This window comes from Stenella coeruleoalba, assembly GCF_951394435.1.
Source record: "Stenella coeruleoalba genome assembly, chromosome: 11".
NCBI classification, from domain to species: domain Eukaryota; kingdom Metazoa; phylum Chordata; class Mammalia; order Artiodactyla; family Delphinidae; genus Stenella; species Stenella coeruleoalba.
Window position 1 is genome coordinate 67,136,789 of NC_137157.1, and position 21,335 is coordinate 67,158,123.

The 21,335-nt window shown below is 37.3% G+C and overlaps 1 protein-coding gene across 3 annotated transcripts in view; it reads left to right on the top strand.

Annotated features, from left to right (window-relative positions):
• Window positions 1–21,335, top strand: part of NELL2 (neural EGFL like 2) — a 482,686-nt gene that overhangs the window by 152,447 nt on the left and 308,904 nt on the right. For all 3 annotated transcript variants that reach the window (XM_079938008.1, XM_079938009.1, XM_079938010.1), the window contains one exon: window positions 4,489–4,639. In XM_079938008.1, coding sequence (XP_079794134.1) covers window positions 4,489–4,639 — 151 coding nt within the window. The remainder of the gene's footprint in view (window positions 1–4,488; window positions 4,640–21,335) is intronic.

A 21,335-nucleotide genomic window follows, 5' to 3' on the forward strand; every position in this document is an offset into this window, starting at 1 on the left:
CTACTAAGCGAGTCACTTAAGGAACTAAAAATGTTATGTTATATAATTACTTCTTTCTGGATGATTTTCTATGTTGATGCTCCCGAATTTGCCTTTCTGTGTGTGAGTGGCAGTTAAGCATGGGTGAGGATGCCACATCCAGGAGGCAGGGCAATTTAGTGGAAGGAATGCTGGACCCGAAACTGTCATCCCCATTACACCTCTAGCATGCCTGGTGCCTTTGGGTGAATCACAGAATTGTAATAGTTGTCCTTGTTAAGCGTTGTGAGAATAAAATGGAATGTGGGTTCACAGGGGAAAATACATTATTTATACATTTTTGAAGGATGGTGCTAGACGTGCAGCATTGTATCGTACACGTGTAAAGTTATATATGTTGTCCCTGCTGTGCGACAGATTTAGTGTTTTTATGGTCCATCCTTTTATCCTCTTCTCATTCCTGTGATTCCTATGATTTACTCAGGCATGCCTATGACTTTAGATACTGTATTCTGATGACCTCTACATTTATACTGCTGACCTCGACCTCTCTCTTGAGATCAGATTCTGTAGTGCCAGCCTCCCACCGGATATGTCCACATGCACGTTCCCGAACACCTCAGAACGACCGTTTCTAAAACTGAAATCCCATTTGGGTACCATCATGCTCCTACTGCATTTGCCTTTCATTCTGTCTCTCAAGCTAGAAACTTTGGATTCAATTTTCTCCTGTTTTTGCCTTTTGCATGTGTTTTATCAGTGACCAAATTCTTTAGATTCTGCTTTCTAAAAATCTCTTGAATTCTGTAATAATAAAATGATTATACTCCCTAATTTTTTTGAGCTACTCACAGAGTTCAGGCTCCCATCAAATCCTTCCCGGACGCAGGCATAATAAATTTTTGAAAAACATGTTTTTAAGGGGGAACAATAGATTTAAATATCATTAAGGTGAGGTAAGGATTGGTGGGAGATGGTGTTCTGTTGACAGAAAGCTGAAAATTAGTATACTTCCTAGAGGTGCTCTCTCTGCCTCATTCAGTAATTTGTCTTCACCTGGGGATTATAGATTCATGCAAGACCCAGTTTTTAAACCGCTATACAAGTGAACTTGGTTAATCGGGATGGAAAGAAAAGAATTTCATTTTTCCTGTCCCTAAAGCATAGGCTGAATGGAGCTTCTGTAGGACATGTTTGGTATTGGAGGGTCCCTTCTTCCTGCAAGTCACTCTAACCACCACAGAGGGAGCAAAACAGGAAGGTAATGGGCTGGGAGGAGAGCCTGGACAGGGTGAGAGAGCGTGTCCTGAATTGTGACCCTGCGTAAGTGAATAGGTTTAAGTATAAGCTGTATGGAGACCCTCTGGGACAACACTTACCACCCTGGCGGGATAGAGGATGGTTCTGCCCTGCAGGTCTCCTTAAGCACTTCCTTAAGCATCTTAACGCAGGTATCCACCTGGGGTTCACTTGGCCCTTCTCACATCAACATGCCTGACAGGCAGTGAAAGAACCAGTAAGTAGTTCTGTATCACGATTCCCGGTGAAAGCCAAAAACATCAATTTGATTTAGAAAAGGTAGTTTAGGGATGTCAAAATGTGATTTTTAAAATATGTGAAATTTAACAAAAGTCAATAATCACCTGAATTGCCATTTTCTCAAGAGTTTTCCCAACGTTCAAATTTTTTTCTTTCTTCAAATATTCCACATGGCTACCAGAGAAATTTTTCCAAAATGCAGATTGACAAAGCTTTAAAAAAAAAGGTTTCCCTTCAACTACACTTGCCTTCCTCATGTTTTCAACCGTGGTGGTTTACATTTTTACCAACAATACTCAAATGTAATCCATTTTTTAGGTCCTTCTTCCTTTCATCATAAGGTCAGTCTTCACATGTAATTTCATCTGAAGACAAAACAGATAAAACCCCACACAAATAATATAGCCTTTCAACCCTTCTCACAAATCTGACTCCAGAAGCAGTGGAGAATAATATAGAGATTTAGTGAAGGTTTTCTTCGCGTACCAAATGACAAAGCTTTCTAAAACTCCTCTTCAAGCATCTCTTCTTTAAAGTTCCACCTTGTCAGGCAGCTGGCACCCTTTTCTCAATTTCTTTTCTCTCACTATAAGAGCTCAAGCTTGCTGGGCTACACCTTCCCATCTCTCTGTGGCTCTGATCATCATTCCTGTATTTAATGTAGTCCTTCCTCAGTTTCCTTCATTTATGTCCCCATCTATCACCCTGTTCAGCAAGACAAAGGTTTCTGCTCAAGCTCTACCTGCCTGAAAAGGGTCGGAGCGACGCAGGGCCAGGAGGGGGAGTGTGATATTTGTAATTCAATTTTAATTTGTTCTTATCTAGCGAATTGAAACGAAGTCATGAAGTTTGTGAATGATTCACCTGTATATAAATTGGAGTGGATTAAAAGTTAACACTAGATGAATCCTTCTCACAGAGTCTCATTTTCTGTGCCTCCTTGGGGAGCAGACGGTTTTGGATCTCAGAGGGATTGGATGGCATCTCTGCAAAGCCTGTCTTCTCTCTAGTGGAATCCAGGGAGAAACTATTACATTTACCATGGCTGAAATTGTGGATTATTATTACGCTTTTGAACTGTGACTATTGACTAGAACTGAGGAAATTTGTTTTTGGAAACTAGGAAGTTTCTTTTTCCTAAAACCTGGAACCAATATCCTGGGACTGACTTCATTGCCCTGGATTAGGTGCCTGTTTCTGAATCAATTACTGTGGACAGGAATAGGCGACGCTCTGATTGGGTACTTTTAGCACAGAGGAAGCCATGGGTTAAGAGTGGGGAGGGATCATTTTTCAGTGGTAGATAAGAGTTACTATTATTTATTTTTTAATTTTTTATCTAGAGAGTAAATTGAGCATGGTGACAGAAACAAGTGTCTATTACATTGGCACACAAAGCCCTGCCTCTCCTCTTCAGCTTTCCTACCCAGCCCCATCCTGCAATGGCTGCTACTTGCTGTTTCAGCCATGTCATGCCCTATCACGTCTCTTTGCTTTTTCATAAGCTGTTTCTATGACTGGAATGCGTTTCCCTCTCTTCTCTACCTGGTGAACTCCGGAGCAAATGCCTTCTGTTTTGAGATCCTGCCCTCCAGATCATGTTGGCTACTTTCCCTCTGTGGTCCAACACCACTTTGTACTTCCCTGTATGACAGCGTTTCTTTTGTTTTATTGGGATTATTTGTCCCCTCCTCCATTTTATGGGTATCTTGAGGGCTTCTCCATGTCTATGCATCCCCAGTGATGGACACAGACCAGGTGATTACAATTTTATTCCATAAATTTGTGTGGCTGGAAAGGTGGGGAACTTTAGATTAATCTCATAATCTCTGTTTCATCAAGGTTGTGGTTCTCAACCTGATTTCTGCTGCACTGTTCCAAAGGGAATGCTTGGAAATGTGTGGGAGAACTTTGGGTTGTCACAGTGACTAGGACTGAGTGCCACTGGCATTCATTGGGCCAGGACCAGGGGTGCTAAATGTTCTGTAGTGCATAGGATAGTCTTCCACAGGAAGGGTTATTCTCTCCAAATGCCAGTAGCTTCCCCATTGAGAACTCCTTATCTAGTCTATCTAGTCTAAAGCACAGAAAAGAGGAGAACGATTTGATAGCTACGGAAACTGTGTTTCTGGCTCCCATCAACCCTCTGCACACACTGAATAGGAGAGCGTTATGCTCTGTGAGCGGACGGCTTGAATGATAGGTTTTTCCTGTCCACTAAATCCATTTCTACCCCTGGCTATTTCTCCCATGTCCTCTGGGTCCTGAGGTTGGAGTGCACGACTAAACCACAGGAAAGTGCAGGATAAAAATCTGCTCTCCTACTCAAATCTCTCTTGTCTAGGTGTTCTCTAAGCCTGGGGAGAGGGATGTGGGAATTGAGTTCTGTGCATTTCTTTCAAAAATACGGCACGATAATTTGATCTTAATGTTTCATCCACTGCACAGAAGGCTGAGAGTGACTAATTTCAATGATCTTTTAAAAAATCTATTTATAGCAAGCCTTCTGGCTACAGATATCAGTGTGGAAGGTGGCACATTGATTTAAATCCAGTTTTCTGTCACGAGGTGTCAGAAAAGCTAAATGGCTCTATCATGGTTTTTTAGGTCCTTTTCTCGGAAGGACATCCTTTTGTTCAATGTTGACACTGACGTGGCTGTGGTATCCAGGATTTAGGAAGAGTGTGAGGAGAAAACTTGGGAGCTCAGTTTTTCAAACAGGGCTCTTTGATTCTTCACCTCAAAGACATTTTTGAAAAAAGATCTCTGAAACACAGGCTCAGTCATTCATGTGATTTACTGTCCTGTGTTATGTGTAGCAAAAAGTCTTTTTGAACCAATTTACCAGGAGAGTCTGGAGCTCAGTATTTATCAGCAGTTGCTTGATAATGTTTTCTGAAAGACGTTGCCTGTAAAGAATGCTTTATAAAGCCAAGTTCTAGTCTATTTACTGTATGTTTCTTTTTTTAGATACTCCCAGAAGTATAAAAGCATCCACTGCTACAGCTGAACAGTTTTTTCAGAAGCTGAGAAATAAGCATGAATTTACTGTTCTGGTGACCCTAAAACAGACCCATTTAAATTCCGGAGTGATTTTCTCCATTCACCACTTGGATCACAGGTACGTGCGGCTGCTAGAGTTTCCTGTGTTTTCATTATAGATGGTGAAATTAACACATTAAAGAGAAGTAAACAAAAGCAAGATATTCATGATTGGTTTAAAACAGCAAGAATAATTTTGCTACATTATGCAAAATCAGAAACACAAGTAATTGAGATCAGCCTAAAAGCAGAAGGAGCTATTGCTTTTGATGTTGCTAAGAGCGAAGGGAAGTCACCATTCCTAAAACCCATTTATTAATTACTAACTTCCTCATGAGTTATCTTCCTCAATGTTAAAGTCAAACATACTTCCTCTTAATTGGTGAACACTTAGCCGCAAAAATACCATATTCTGTTTCTTTAGGATATTGCCTGGGTTTAGAGTTTAATAGTCTTATAATTTTAATCACAGACAGATAAATTCTTTTTCAGCGCACTTCTTAGACTGTGGCAGTTACAGCTGTATTTTTGGATGTGTGTTGAATCAAAATACTGTCTAGTATTTCTTAGCTCCTCGCACGCATAGAAGCATGATTAGGAGAGCTGGTGGGAGTAGTGAGGAAGAGGGGAGAGGGGGAAGAAGAAATTCATTCATAACACTTAGCATATACATAAATTGCTACTAAATAACATCAAACAGCTTAAAGTGATTCCTTCCTGAAAAAATAACCACAGTTCTGACAATGAAAGTTCTTTTGTGTTCATATTTTGAATGCCCACTTCGTGACTATCTGGGGACGTTGGGCAAGTCATATAACCTCTCTGTGCCTCAATTTCCTCATCTGTAATAGGAGGATAGAAATAGTACCTCCTTCATAGGTAGTTGTGAGGATCAAAGAGTTCATATATGTAAAGTGTTTTACATATATAATGGATTTGATAATCCTGTTCAGATGTGGGCAGAAACCTCTTTTCTTGGGGCAGCCTGGGACTTGGCAAATCTTTGCTAAATACTAAAGGGCAAACAGAAGCAAATATATGTGGAGAACAAAATATAGAAAATTGACACAGAGAGTAGGGTTCCTGATCACATTCTACCTGGATTACTCTCAGGGATTTAAGACCCCATCTAATTCTATCGTTAGTCCCAAAGGATTGGCATAACTTCCCAGGCCCCTCACTTGGATTTCTCTCCTCCCAGGTTTTGGCCTGTTTTTGAAAGCAGGGTGCCATCCTAACATTCACCAGGTAATTGGCTTGGGCTCCTTAAGACTGAGCAACAGCGCTTCCCTGGTGGTGCAGTGGTTGGGGGTCCACCTGCCGATGCAGGGGACGCGGGTTCGTGCCCCGATCCGGGAGGATCCCACATGCCGCGGAGCAGTTGGACCCGTGGGCCATGGCCGCTGAGCCTGCACGTCTGGAGCCTGTGCTCCGCAACGGGAGAGGCCACAACAGTGAGAGGCCCGCGTACCGCAAAAAAAAAAAAAAAAAAGACTGAGCAAGAAAGGGAGAGGTCCATGTCCAAGGGTTCACCAGGGCTCTTCGCCTTGGTATGTTCCTGGTCCTCGTCTTCAGGTGATTGACATCAGGGGAGCTCCTCATTTGTAACGCTGCGACCCTGCTCTTCTCCAGTGGGCTTTAGGCAACATGATTCACATACAGCGAAAGATATTGTTCCTTCACAGAGCAGCCTGATTTATTGCTGATTATTTCTGTTTGCTAAGAAAACTTCCCCTGTATTTTGGGCAAGAGATTTTTCTAAGCCCTGTGGCTTCTTACTACCCCATTTGTAGAGACATGGAACTCGCCTAACCTTCTTCCAGATGACATCCCTCACGACCATCCCATCCAGATGGTCAATGTTTTGTTGGTCCCTAGAGTTGAATACATTAACTCTACAAATGTTTGACCAGCATGCATTTCTTATAATCTATGCACTTTCCAACTGATACATATTAAAATAGTTTGAAAATTTTTTTTAGCACCTTAGACATAGTAAGGATATGGACTACCGAAATACCCAACTTTTATCAGATAGGTCTTTGAAGGAAGATTTGCTGTCAGACAGATCCTATCTTACTGTTCCTATGAAGTAGATTTGTTAAAGTTGTGTGTAGGGCTTTATATTGACTTATTTCAATTAAAAATAATATATATTTTTTTCAAATTAGCATAGCAACATATTTTCATTGTAGAAAATGTGGACAACTGACAGGTGTAATAAAGAAATAGGAAAAGTCATACGAATCATATCACCAGAAGAAGACTGATATTGAAATTCTGTCATATTTTAATCCAGTTTTTTGTCTGTGTCGGTGTGTGTTCTTACTTTTGGATACTGAACTCTTTCCTTTTTTAACTTTGATAAACAACACCGTGATGGACATATTTATACATAAATCTTTGTGCTCAGCTCTCATGCTTTCCGATTATTCTTGTTAAATTGATTATTAATTCTTCATTCTTCCTTTGTATCATCTGCAAATTTGATAACATTTACCTAAACAAATACCATATTTGAGATATAGGATATTTTTCTATGATATTTAAAATCATATCTATTTGGAAGGCACTTTTCATTTGCTTGGGAAGCCAACAATTATTAAAGGCTTACCGTGTGCTAGGCACAGTGCTCAGTGCATTCCATGGGTTAGTTCCTTTTACGTCAATATTAGATAGTGGTTCAGAGTGCAGATCTGGAGAAGGACTGCGTGCATTCCAGTCATAGCTCTGGCTATGTGACCTTGGGTACTGGCTTTGTGACCTTGGGTAAATCACTTACCTCTTCTGAACCTCAGGTTCCTCATCTGTAAATCCGTATAAAGTGCTTGATGATACTAGAGAAAAAAATTCACTAAAGCCCCATCATATTGCAAGGTCATTATTCTCATTACCATTTTACAGATAAGAAAAACAAGTTTTAGAGAGGTTAAGTTGTTAAAGGCTCCCAAGAGTAAATGCGGGTAGGGTTTAAACTCAGGTAGTATGATTATAGAGCTGGTCTCCTGCACCTCTGTGCTGTGCCTTCTCTCAGTGTCTGAAGTTGTTAGACTAGCTTCTCTTCTGCCTGTTTTTTCACAGTATCACTTATCTAGATGGTGACAGAGTCGGCACCCAAACCCACTTCTGATTTTTTTTATTCCAGTTTTATTGAGATATATCAATAATTGACACGCAGCACTGTATAAGTTTAAGGTGTACAGCATAGTAATTTGACTTACATACATCATGAACTGGTTATCACAGTAAGTTTAGTGAACACCCATCATCACATATAGATACAACATCAAAGAAATAGAAAAATAATTTTCCTTCTTCTGAGAACTCTTAGGACTTACTCTCTTAACAACTTTCATGTATAACACACAGCAGAGTTAATTATATTTACCAGGTTGTACATTGCATCCCTAGTACTTATTTATCTTATAACTGGAAGTTTGTACCTTTTGAGTGCCTTCATCCAATGCCCTCTTCCTCCATCACCCGCCTCTGGGAACCACACATCTGATTTTTTTTCTGTGAGTTTGTTTGTTTGTTTTTGAAGCATAATTGACCTACAACACTATTAGTTCCTGTTACGCAGCGTATTTCTATATATTTCAAAATGATCACCACAATAAGTTAAGATGGCACCATACACACACACATACGTAGTTATTGACTATCTTCCCCACACTGTACATTTCAAACCTGTGACTCGTTTATTTTATAACTGGAAGTCTGTACCTCTGAGTCTCCCTCACTTATTTCTCTCCTCGCCCCAAACCCTCTCTCCTGTGGCCATCACCTGTTTGTCTCTGTATCTGTAACTCTCTTTCTGTTTTGTTATGTTTGTTCATTTGTTTTGGTTTTTAGGTTCCACATATGAGTGAAATCATACAGTATTTGTCTTTTTCTGTCTGACTTATTTTACACTCAGCATAATTCTGATTCCCGAGTCCGGTATTTTTATGCATCCACTGTGATATCTCCTAACCTCCCATCACCCTCTCAGACCTTGTGCTTTGGTTTGTATTGTTTTTTTTCCTGTTGTTGTTGCTGAAGATATCTTTCTTTCCTTAGTCTCATTCTCAGCCATCTCTTTAGTGTCATCATTTCCTGAACACTTATTTATTCTCTGCTTATTTTCACAAAAAATTAAGGAGGTTTATAGAGATATCTACAGGACAATAAGACAAAAATAAAATGAAATATGCAAACCAAGGCAAAGAAGAAATAGACAACCACTTAGATGATAAGGGAATGCAACTATTCTTGGTTCTGAGACCAGAGACTTATTTCTCCTATGACCTTTTATGGTAAAATATAGTGAGTGCCTTTAGAGGAACAAGTTCAGAGGACCTCGTGTCAGCTGGTGACGTCAAGCCACTGCGCGCTTCAGAAAAAGCAAATCTATAATGATGCCAGTAACGTGCATCTAGGTGTAAAGGTGTTTGAAGTTGTACTGTCTTCGAGGCCCTTGGTAGTGTGCACAAAAGTTCTGTGCAACCAAGTTTTACTGCTCAGAATGCCAATAGCACCTCCTATGTGAAATCCTGATAAAATACCATGTCTTCTAGGCAATATTCCATACCAGTTGCTTTTCCCAGTGTCTTGAGAATAATACTGAATTCAAGTTAGACTTCTCTGATAAATACCCAAATTGCAGCTATTCTTTGTTGACAGTTAAATGAAAGTTGTGTTGAACCTCAGCAGCAATTGAGTTGTAGGAAATACTGACATTTTATTATGAAAATTGAGGAACCAAATAAGGCCATGCCTGAACAGAAGGTACCCACATCCTCCTGTGGTGGCTGAAGTAGGCAGTTCCCAAGGGCAGGGCCAGGCTTTTTCTGGGTAAGTAGTGTGGATTCTACTCTCGCGTAATGATGGATGGATCCTCTAGAATGTGGAAATTTTAACTATGCTACAAATTTCAAACATTACATATAAGATTAATGCTGATAGTGAATTTTACAAATTAGGAAAATCACAAAGAGGGAAGCAAAAATCATCTGTAATTTTATCCCCCTGGGGATAGTGTCTACTAATACTTTCAGTTATAAATGTCTACTTAAAATGTATAGATATACTATTTTTTTAAAAAATTAAATCACACTGTACATATTTTATAACTTTTTATAATTTAGCAAAATTTTTTGAGGATTTTCCTATGCCAGTAAATATTCATTTATAATCTGTTCATTAATGACCAAAGAGTATTCCATTACTGGGTGCAAATTAAATCAGGGAAATCAGATTCTCACAAAATTTTAATTTTGTCATTAAAAATGCCAAACTATCCAAAAAATGTCAAATTTTGATCAGTAGAACTATCTGACGTATCCATTAAGATGACTAGCTTGCAAAATATGGTCCTGGATAAGTGAATGCATTTATGTGCTTCAAAGGATTGTTAGCTGTAAACCAGTTAAATGTTGAAAAATGCTCATTAAAAGAAACAGGTGATCTGTCATCCTTTAACTGGCAGTGATTAGATGTGGATTCAGCCTTCCGTCAGGTCTGTCTGAGTTCACAGAAGAGCTCTTCCTCATGAGGAAAGAAGCTCATTTCCTAGTTGCTTTTGGGAGTGGGTGGGGTGAGGTTGTGGTGCTCCACTGACCACAGGTTCTTGCCTGCTTGGTAGAAGGCAAGAAGTTGAGTTATTCATAACCCCGTGAGTTAGGCTTTGTGAGTTTGACCACAGAGTGCCTGCTGCAGAGCAAACACTAAATAAACATTAATGTTATTACTAGAGATGATGTGAAGCGGCTTCCTTGCTTCTCTTGTCAGTCCCTGACTTCACTCTTATCTCCCTGCGGGTTGATGGCAGTGAGCTATCCTGAGATATCTGGCTATTGCGCATCTTGCTCTGACTCCAAATGAAGTAGGGAGAGGTCAGTGAGAAATAGAGGCTGCGGGGAATGTCAGCTCCGGCACTGGCAGAGATGGAGAAAAGTGGTATCATTCAGTAGGAGTATAAATGCCAGGCACAGTGGCCAGTCTGCTCATCACCTCTGTGTAGATCCCTTTCTTTCTGCTCATCCAAGTCCTGTTCACACTTCAGAACTTCACTCACAGCTCCGTGAAGCTTTTACTGACCTTCCCAGTTTACATGAATTTCTTTCTCCAGGTTTTTAAATCTGGGCCACTCCTTGTGGCATTCTAACATATAACATCTTGTTGTTTCAATGTTTCACATATATATATGTGTATTCATTGCATATGAGATGGCAAAAAGTATCATTTGCTGCCTTTGATCACAATTTATATTTTAAAAATCTAAATCTATTTGGTAACAAATATTTACTGAAGATTTAAAAAATTTAAATTGTAATTGTAATTAAAAAAAAATTGGTAATACATCCCATGGTTCAAAATTTAAAAGGCACAATAAGATATAGAGAAAAAGTTTACCTTCATCCCTCCCCGGCCACCTGATTTCTGTCCCTGGGGGCAACCACTATTATCATTAAAGACATTTTGAAAGTAAGAAAAGTTAAAAGAAGAAAATGTTTCTCAGCCAGTCAGTGGTGTGCTGGAGCAGGCTTATACTGGCTGATAAGAATTGAAACTTTGTGAGCTGGCTGACATCACTGTTGTAGCTTGAAGTAGACTATGGAAATAAGCAAGTGCTACAGAGTAGAGCTCTTTTTAAAAAATGTGTTTTTGTTGATAAATATTCTGTTTTTAATGAGTCTACTTTTTTCATATTTCTTTTCTTCTATCTTCCCTAAACAAACGGATAAATGAACCAATATCTTAGAATTATTTCTGTAGAAAACAGAGAGCCAAATGTTAAACATTTATCAGCGCCATGCCTGCAGTGGTTGTAGACAACCACCATAAGACTCCAGGATGTAGCTTTCTAATCCTTTTCCCAGGAGTACTTGTCTGTTTGCCTGAAATTTTATGTAGCTGACAACAATTTTTGATTAGATTTTTTCTTTTGCTGTAAAGGATTGTGCATTAAACTTGCACACTCCATTTTACCTGCCATGCTGTCATACAAAGTTAGATGCTAAATAAATATTTGGTGGATGAAAAAATGAGTGGAAGATCGAGCGAAAGATCATCACGAGTACACCAGGAATCACAAATGACATCACAGAGTTTTCTCCAGGCTAGGGTAAAGGATCTGGAGAATGTTCAAATTTGCTCTATTGATGCAGGGTGCCTTATCTCTCCTGAAATGCCATTAGCTCTAGGCGTGAGGATTTCACTAACTGGTAGACGCTGCTTCCAAATGACTGCAAGTCAAGTTCTTAGAGAATAAGAACTTAGACACCTGTAATGAGCTATGTAGCAACATCTCAGCCACTGTGTGAAAGCTGGAAACCTAATCACACAACTTTGTTGGTTTGGACATATGAGACTAATGGACGCACTCTGGGTCTTGGGGTGTCTGAAGTGAGCTAAGAGCAAGATGGAAGTGGGAAAGGCAGACATCACAGTATCTTGGGACTGGAAGTGTGCTTAAGTTACATCTTGGTACTGAAACACAGCTTCAAACAAAGTGACATCATTATGAAGCTACTGGGAACCTTATAAGCAGTGCCCTGGTGTGCCGTGAACAGTCTCATTTGGCCTCCAAACCTGAGATGCTGGTTTCCAGTGATGTTTTTCAAGTAGGGGCTGCTGTTAAAAATTGGACCACAAACTTCATGTGAGCACAGTGTAAAAAGATTGTTGGCTCTTTTGGCATTTCTGTGTATGTTTAGCCAACATCAGTATTACCTAAAAACAACAGACAATAATATATAGTACTCTATGTATGAAAGAATTAAGACACTTAGGCAGATCAAAGGCATTTTCTCATCATTACAGTTTTCTGGCTATTGTGTTTTGAAAGGAAAAAAAAAGACTAGAGAAGTAATTCTAAGATATTATTCACTTATCTATTTGTACAAGAAATATAGAGGAGAAATATGAAAACAGTAAAGGCTAATTGAAAAGTGAAAGTATATTTGTAAGTAAAAATGAATTAGAAAATTTCCCCGAATTCCAAAAGGACTCTGTTCTCTTTTTCCATGTTTTGCAAAACTGCATTTTCTTCACGATAAGTAAAATCCTTTTGCTGTCCCTTGATGTAGCTTTGGTACAGTCCCCTAGATTACATTCTGTGGTTTAAAATTTCCTTTATGAGAAATTTATGGTCTACTCTATAGAATAGAAAATTTGGCATGATTTTGGGCAATTTGGGGGAAGTAAGAAAAAAATTCATCTGTCCTTGATGCTACCTAACTTTTTTCTTTGGATGTTGAAGAATTTGTGACAATGAATGAGAGATTATCTCAGCACAATATTTGACTCTGCAATGAATACTGATACATAGGCATTAATGCAAATACTGTTGATTAGTTTACTATTGATCTTTTAATTGGAGATCTGGAAAGGGGACGATGATACATCTGTATTTAACTTTCCATCTTAATCTGCCCCGCTGTATTCAATGATTGATCATTTTGTCCTGCCTAACAAAGAAAAGAAATGGACATCTTGAACTTAGATCTAGGTATACTTATCTTGTGTAATATCTAATAGGTGAAGCTGGTGGTCCCAATGCCAGTTACCCAAAAGCCCATTCTTTTCTCACATATTTGTAATGTCAAATGTAGTACCAAATCTCTGTCAATTCAGAGGTCTGTTTCTGGGCCTTGTATTCTGCTCTACTGATTCCTTGTGGCTCCTGCAGGAAGACCACACTACTCTGATTACTGTAGTTTTATAAGACTTGCTAACTCATAGTTCAGGTCTCTGTTCTTCCTGTTCAGATTTTTTGCTATGCTTGAAACTTTATTCTTTGGTATAAACTTTAGAATCAGTTTGATAAGTTTTATGAAAAAAATGCCATTGGGATTTGTATTGGAATTATGTCACATTTATAGATTAATGTGTTAACATTTTTCGATATTCATTTTTTAAAATCCAGGGATATGACTTATCTCTTCATTTTCTTTCATTTCTTCTTTATAATTATCTCTATAAAGGGCATACACATATTTTGTTTGATTTTTTCCTAGGAACCTTACAGGCTATTCTGTTACTCAAGTGGGATCTTTATTTTTCCATTATATCTTCTAATTTGTAAAAGACTTAAGTTACTATATTACCAGAAAAATGGATTCTGATTTGTATCAAAAGTAACATCTGCTATAGTATTTAACTTGCTTTCTCTTTTGTCTCTGGAGGAAAGTTGGAGTTTTTGGATGCAACTCAAGTATAATAAGAAAATTTTCAGGGTGTCATCAAAGTTCATTTAATTCTCTTTTCTTAATCTGCCATACATTGATATGCACTGACATTTCAATGATCTTTTCCAAGCTGAATGTTGAGGGATTTGTTGTAATATATTTTAATTCTTTGGCATTAAGACTCTTCTCCTTTTAGTCTTACGATGTCGTTGTGAAACTTCCCAAATGCTGTTTAGGCCTTTGGTCAATCACTTAAAATCATTTTTCGAAAGACTCATTTAACAAATTAAAATGACCTTCCTGCAGTTTATTAGGAAGTGACAGGAAATAGAATTGAGCTTATTTGTAACTTGTTTTGTTATCTCCTGTAGTGTGGTGAAGCATGTGCCTTTTAAAAAAGTCCATGCAAAATATTGTTTGGGGGCTTCCCTGGTGACGCAGTGGTTGAGAGTCCGCCTGCCAATGCAGGGGACACGGGTTCGTGGGATCCGGAAGATCCCACATGCTGCGCAGGGGCTGGGCCCGTGAGCCATGGCCACTGAGCCTGCGCGTCCGGAGCCTGTGTTCCGCAACGGGAGAGGCCACGACGGTGAGAGACCTGCGTACCGCCAAAAAAAAAAAAAAAAAAAAAAAAAATTGTTTTGGTGTCCTTATTGACATGGAGTTTACGTTATCTCCATTACTTAAGAAATCTTATTTCCCCAGCTGTTGTATACACTTGCATTCCATTGATCTTGGCAAGCTGTCATATTTTTGAAACCATATATTGATGTATTTCATAATAGTTGAATGAAAGTCATTCAAATTTTGCCTCTTCTTTTCAGTGATTTTACCCATTGAGCATTTAAAGAAGGAGATGATTGGCATACTGTCATCTTTCCTTTGTATTTTGACCTTTGGTTATTTAAAACTCTAGGTGGTGTAAAAATTATGTTTGATTATTATTGAGGATGTGAGTGTACTAGAGAATACACGAATCAGTGAATATTTCAACTTAAATCCATTTAACTTAGCCAGTAAAAATACCCTGATCAGCACTGAAAAGAAAGTAAGATATGTGTTTTGAGGAAACAATTTACTTTGCAGATGACTTGAACTATACACTTTGAAGCACTGAGCACTATATTTAAAATACTTTCTGCTAACATGATATCTGAGAAATGACTGTCATTTCTAAAGTTTACTGTTCTTTGAATATTAGTGAATTTGTACATTTTCATATATTTATTAGTAAGTTGTTGGTATCTCTGATTAGATGAATAGTTTCTAAATATCCTTTGCCATTTTTACACCAGAGTCTTGTCATTTTTCTTGTTTATTTGTAAAATTCTTTATATGTTAAGAATGTCAACTCACTGACAGTTATATTTGCAGGAGAGTTCCCAGGTTAATGATTGCTTTTAATTTAAAAATGTTTTTGGAAATCATTTCAAACCTACAGAAAAGTTACAAAGACAGTACAAAGAACTGCCTCTTCTCTCACCAGATTCCTAATTGGTAATCTTTTTAGCTCATTTGCTCCATCACCCTCTATCTCAGTCCAGTACGCCTTTTACTGACAATATACTCCATCACCCTTAAATACTCTAGTATATATTTTATTAAAACAAGGACACTCTCTGTATAACCAACATACACAATGCAATCAAGAAATCAGCATTGACAGCACAATACCATCCAATCTCAGACCCCATTTAAATTTCACCAACTATCTAAACAATGTCTCTTTTTCCTTCTTGGGCCATAATTCCATTCTAGAACACATGTTGCATTTGGTTATCATATCTTATAATTTCCTTCAATCTGGAGCAGTTCCATTCCCTGTTTTGGGCATCCTTTACAGTCTCAGAAGTATAGGCATTTCATTCCATATTATCACTGTCAACCTGGGTCCATCTGATGTTTCCTCATCACACTCAGGCTATGCATTCTTGTTAGGAATACCACAGAAATGATGCTGACCACATCTGGAGGTACACTGTGTCAGTCTGTTCTACTGCTGTGATATTAACCTTGATCACCTGGTCAAGTTAGTGATCTGCCAGGTTCTGCACTATTTTTTCCCTTTGATTTTGATCAGTATTTTATGGGGAGATAATTCAATTTCATTCCAATATCCTGTTCCTCATCAGACCTTCACCCACCTGCCTTAACATCCATTGACTGTTCCCACCTGTATAAGATACGATTGCTTCTTAGTGACACGAATAAAATGATAAAATGGAAAATTGAACTCATTCTAACTCAAATTCATTTTTTATACTGTCAAAAACTTAAGGAATATATGTCATGTAAAAATATATTCCTAAAAAATGGTAATTCAGACTTTTGTATCTCATTTTTTAATTTTTTAATTTTTATTTTTTGCTGTACACGGGCCTCTTACTGTTGTGGCCTCTTCTGTTGTGGAGCACAGGCTCCGGACACGCAGGCCCAGCGGCCATGGCTCACGGGCCCAGCCGCTCCGCGGCATGTGGGATCCTCCCGGACCGGGGTACGAACCCACGTCCCCTGCATCAGCAGGCAGACTCTCCACCACTGCACCACCAGGGAAGCCCTTGTATCTCATTTTAAGTGCATATCCCCTTTCACTATGCAAGGTATCTTTAAATTAACTACTGTATTTTTCTTTAATGAAAAGTATTCATTTATACTGAATGAAATTCAGAGAAAATAATGTTATTTCCATAAAGTTGATTTGCCCAACTTTTCTACCTTTTTCTTGATAGCTTTATATAGAGTATTGCATTCATTGAACTAAACTCAAAGACCTTTGTGAAAACAAGATCAGAGTGTATATAAGATGTATTTCCAGGCAAATTTTGCTGGAAATACATTTAGCCTTCTATGATGTCTAGTTATTGGATTTTCAGTTTTTGACATTTCTAATTGCATGTTTTCTACATTTAAAAAATAATTCTGATTGTTATTCATCAGCCAGTAACTGAAATAAATATATGACAAAATCTTTCTATCCTTTAGTTTGTCAGAATTCAGGATCTATTGCAGGTGTTTTGTTCAATCACATTAAGAAAGGTTGTGCTTATTTTTAATCTCTCCATTTCTAACTAGATATGAGAATGTAGAGTAATAAGACAGTATAAAGATGTCTGGCCATGTAAAATAAAGATCTGGCAGAAATATAAAAATTCTGGACACGAAAAAGGAAGGCCTACATTTATAGCAAATCATCATCCTGGGGAGTGTCAATTCAGGAAAATGATGAAATGGGAACTCTTTGAGGACCTGGACTTTTGTCTCTTTTTCCCAGTATTCTCTGTACCTGGTACAGTGCCTGCTGTAAAGATGGCTGGTGGATGTTTGAGGAATGACTGAATGAGAAGTGCAGAGAATCTGCTGATATCCAGTGTATGGTAGTTGGCTGATTTCTTAGGTTCATTGAAATGTTGTCTCTGCATTATAAGGATTAACACTTTATTAAGTTCTTACTCTGTGTCATGTAGTCTTCTAAACACCTTACATGGATTAATCTCATTAAATGTGCATCACAATCTTGGAGGTAGATACCATTCTTATCCTTATTTTCCAGATAAGAAAATGGGGCCTTGAAAGGTTAAGTCTCAAGTCCAAGGTTACAGTAAGTGGCAGAATCAACATTTGAACCAGGCTGCCTGACACCAGAGCCCATTCTCCTGTAACCACCATCGTGACAACTCTCTCTACCTGTTTTAGAGCAGCACTATGGCCTTTCTGCCTCCTCAAAACCCAAGAACTCTATTGACAGGGTTAATACTCTTGCTTTCTATTGCTTTTGAAGACAACAATCATATATTTTTCTTCTATTAAGCTTTTTTGTTATAGTAAACATTTTTATCCGGAAGTTTTCTTTCTTGCAATTTATTTCTTTATTTCAATAGCATCATCATGGCTTGCTGAAGTTGATAACAGTATAAATAAAGCTGTCGTGGTCTGCATGATTGGGAAAATATTTTGTCTTTTCATTTTTTAAAATTGACTCTCCATAAAAAGTTTGTGCTAAAACTTAAAACTAAGATTCCTACATTTTTGGCATTTCCCTACTAGAATTTGAGGCCCAGTTGGGTCTATTTTCTTTAGTTAGGGGGGGTCCAGTAGCCATTTCGATTGGGAACGCTTGAAGTAATAGGCTCACTAAGAGCAAAATGTCACCTCAGTGGAAGACCCATGAATCCTGTTGCCTTCTTCCTTGGCTTTTATCTATTCTGAACAATAGAGGAGACATGATGACCCATGAAGCATGTCAGAAAACAGATGCTGCAGTGTTGACAGCTTACTCTCCCCTGTGACTAATTCCTTTCTTTCAAATACAGCCTCCCTAGAACTTCTAGTTGCCTTACACGCATCAATGCTTCTCCTTTATTGTCTGCCCGTAGTTTCAGAATGTGTTACGTGTAAAGCTGCCAGAAATTCCTGCACAGACCAACCTCTATTGACCTAAGGAAGTCCTATCGATTTTTTAAACGACCTTAGGAAAGCAAAATGTTAAGAGGAAGATTTGAAACCAGATAAAATACTTCCTGGAATCAAAGGGCATCGAGGGTCTTTGGGAGTCACTTAGTCACTCCAGATGGATGTATTCCTAAAAGCATCATGAATCATTGTTTTAGGTGAAGGTGATGATGAAAAGTTACCATCTTGAGAACATAATCTTCTTCCAGAAATATTGTTTGCTGTTTATACTTTGAGATAGCACGATTGCATGCACACTTTAATACACTTGTAAAGCCACTTAAGTATCTGGAAATTGAAGACACCATTGCTGTATTCTCTTGGAATTACACATGCACATACACACAAATTCCAATTCATCCAAAACTACAGTAATGTTTAAATTATGTATATAAATGTGTATGGATTTTAAGAGGTCACCAAGTTCTTTCCTTCAGGCAGAGTTGACTTAAATCATTCTAAAGGTAAAACTACATCCAGAAAAGATGTTTTGTTTTGTGAATTTTTTTCACAAAAGAGATTGACTTAAGTAACCAAATTCAGAAATTAAAAAGTGATGTATTATGGATTTTTTAATGTAAAATTAAGTACATAGTGTCTTATATACTAAAGGATCAAGTAATTAATGATTCCTCAATGAATATGTTATTCCCTCCCAGACTGTGCTCTACTTTTCTATGTATGTATATTTTTAGATCCTTTCATATCAAAGTGGATGTTATGAGAATTTGATGCATAAAATATCATTTCTGTAGTTTTTGAACCCTACTTGACCATTAACACACATCACAGATGGTTTCACAGATCCAGGGATAATTTACTCCACTTCCTTTCTGCAGAAATAGAATTACATATACTCAGTGGAAAAAAGAAATTCATGTTTTATGTAGGTCTTTTAAAATAACTTTTCAGGGAGGGAGATGCAAGAGGGAGGAGCTATGGGGATATATGTATATGTATAGCTGATTCACTTTGTTATAAAGCAGAAACTAACACACCATTGAAAAGCAATTATACTCCAATAAAGGTGTTAAAAAAAGAGATAACTATAAAATAACTTTTCAATAGGAGTTTCATCTTTAAATTCAAATGAAGTGATACCTCAGTTAATAAATCCCTTGGAACCATATGTATTTTATTACTTAACTATATTAAATATACCCTTGCGCGTACACATGCGTGCGCACACACACACAAATACTTGCACCTCAGAGTCTTTCAAAACAGAACAGCTAGTGCTTATTTTTAATGACCAGATCTTTAAATTTTCCTCTCTAATATGTTAATCTGAGTTTTATAGAAAAAAGTATGACTGTTTCTGAAATTAGAACGATGCTATATATCATAAAGGGATAGTGGGCTGGAAAAATTTTAGAAAAAAGGAAAGAATGCACTGACCCTTTCTCAACCTACCACTCTTCAGTGTAAGCCCTCTTGGGGAATTAGTGAAGGGTTATACTTCTAACTTCCTTTCAAATATCATCAGCATCTCTACATTGGAGTAAGAACTAGAGGCAGAATAGCTTTGGTGATGCCATCAGGAGTGAGATGGGATGAATCCAGTCTCCAAATAGATTCCTTGAGTTTTCAGCAATTGGGGATCTTATTTTACATGGTCTGTACTTGTAGGTGATAACTATAAGTTGGGAATCATTGCAGAAATCTTCTTTTTCCTTATATGAATGTTTAATTGATGCTCCCCAGTTCTTTGAAAGAACGATTATTTTCTTTTAGAATTGCAGTCACCTTTGCTATAATCAGCTGAACCTGATCTGTATGGGCCTGTTTTTAAACTATCTGTATGGTTCCATTAGTCTATATTTCTATTCATGTGCCAACATTGCATAGTTTTAGCTACTGTTGTTTCATAATAATTTTAGATATAGTAGTGTAAACCTTCCAGATTTTGTTGTTCTTCTTCAAGATTATCTTGGGTATACTTGTCTTTTTCACATTTCCTTGTAATTTTAGAATCAGCTTGATTTTTGGTTGGGATCTATTAAATCTGTAAGTAAATTTGACCAATGATTTACGTATTTGCATTAGAGATTTAAAAATTTTTCTCAGTAACATTTTTATATAACATTTTATTTCATTTGTTTTGTAAGCTTATCGCACATTTTCTGTTAAATTCTGGGATATGTGATGTTTTGATGTTAATTTAATTGGCACATTTAAAATTTTGTTTTATATTTGTTAGCAATACAAGTGAGTTTTGTACATTGATCTTCCAGTGACCTTTGTTACATTAATTTATAATTTATTATTACTCATTTATGCATTAATTTATCTGCTATTCATTATAATATTGACTACGAATAACAGTGATATTTCTTTCTTTTCAATTCTCATACCTTTAATACATTTTTCTATCTTATTACATTGGCCATTCAATATGGAATAAATATGGAATAAAAGTGTGCTGGCTGATATTTTTATCTTCCCAATCTCATGGGGAAAGCTTTGATATTCCATTATTAAGTATGATGTTTTTCATAGTTATTATTGTTATTTTTGTTTATTTGTAGATTCTTCACCTTATATAGAGCAACTTCAGTTTTATTCCTCAGAATTGAGAAAAAGAATGGATGTTAAATTTTCGAATGCATTTTCTACAACTTCTAAATATTTAATTTTTCTCCTTTATTTATTTGTTTATTTTTTGGGGGGGATTTTTTTTATTCAAACAGAAAGTTGCAAAAATTATAATCATCCTCATCAGTTCACTCAGTTCCATGTAATTATTTTTTTTCATCTTGATCTTTGTTAGCACTTTTATGAATTCATCAGTTTTCCATTAGAGTTCTGAAAATGCTTATTCATTCTGTTCAGCAGTATAGTCAGTTACCAGAAACCTGTACCTGTCAGAGTCTTTCCCATGAATTCCTTGAAGATGAAACGCTTTTATAGGAACATTTTTGCAAAAGCATCAGAGTACACCCAGAACTGTCTGTAAATGACAAAAGACTTAAAAATGGCCACGGTTAAAGATTTGATGAAAGTCCATAATAATGCAATTGACAAGGAAATTTAGTTATTTCTGAGATATACATTTTAAAGTATTAGCTAGGATTATGACTTATAACATTATACCAGAACATATAAGATTTTTAGAAATTTCATGTAATGTCTGAAATATTTATATTAACATAT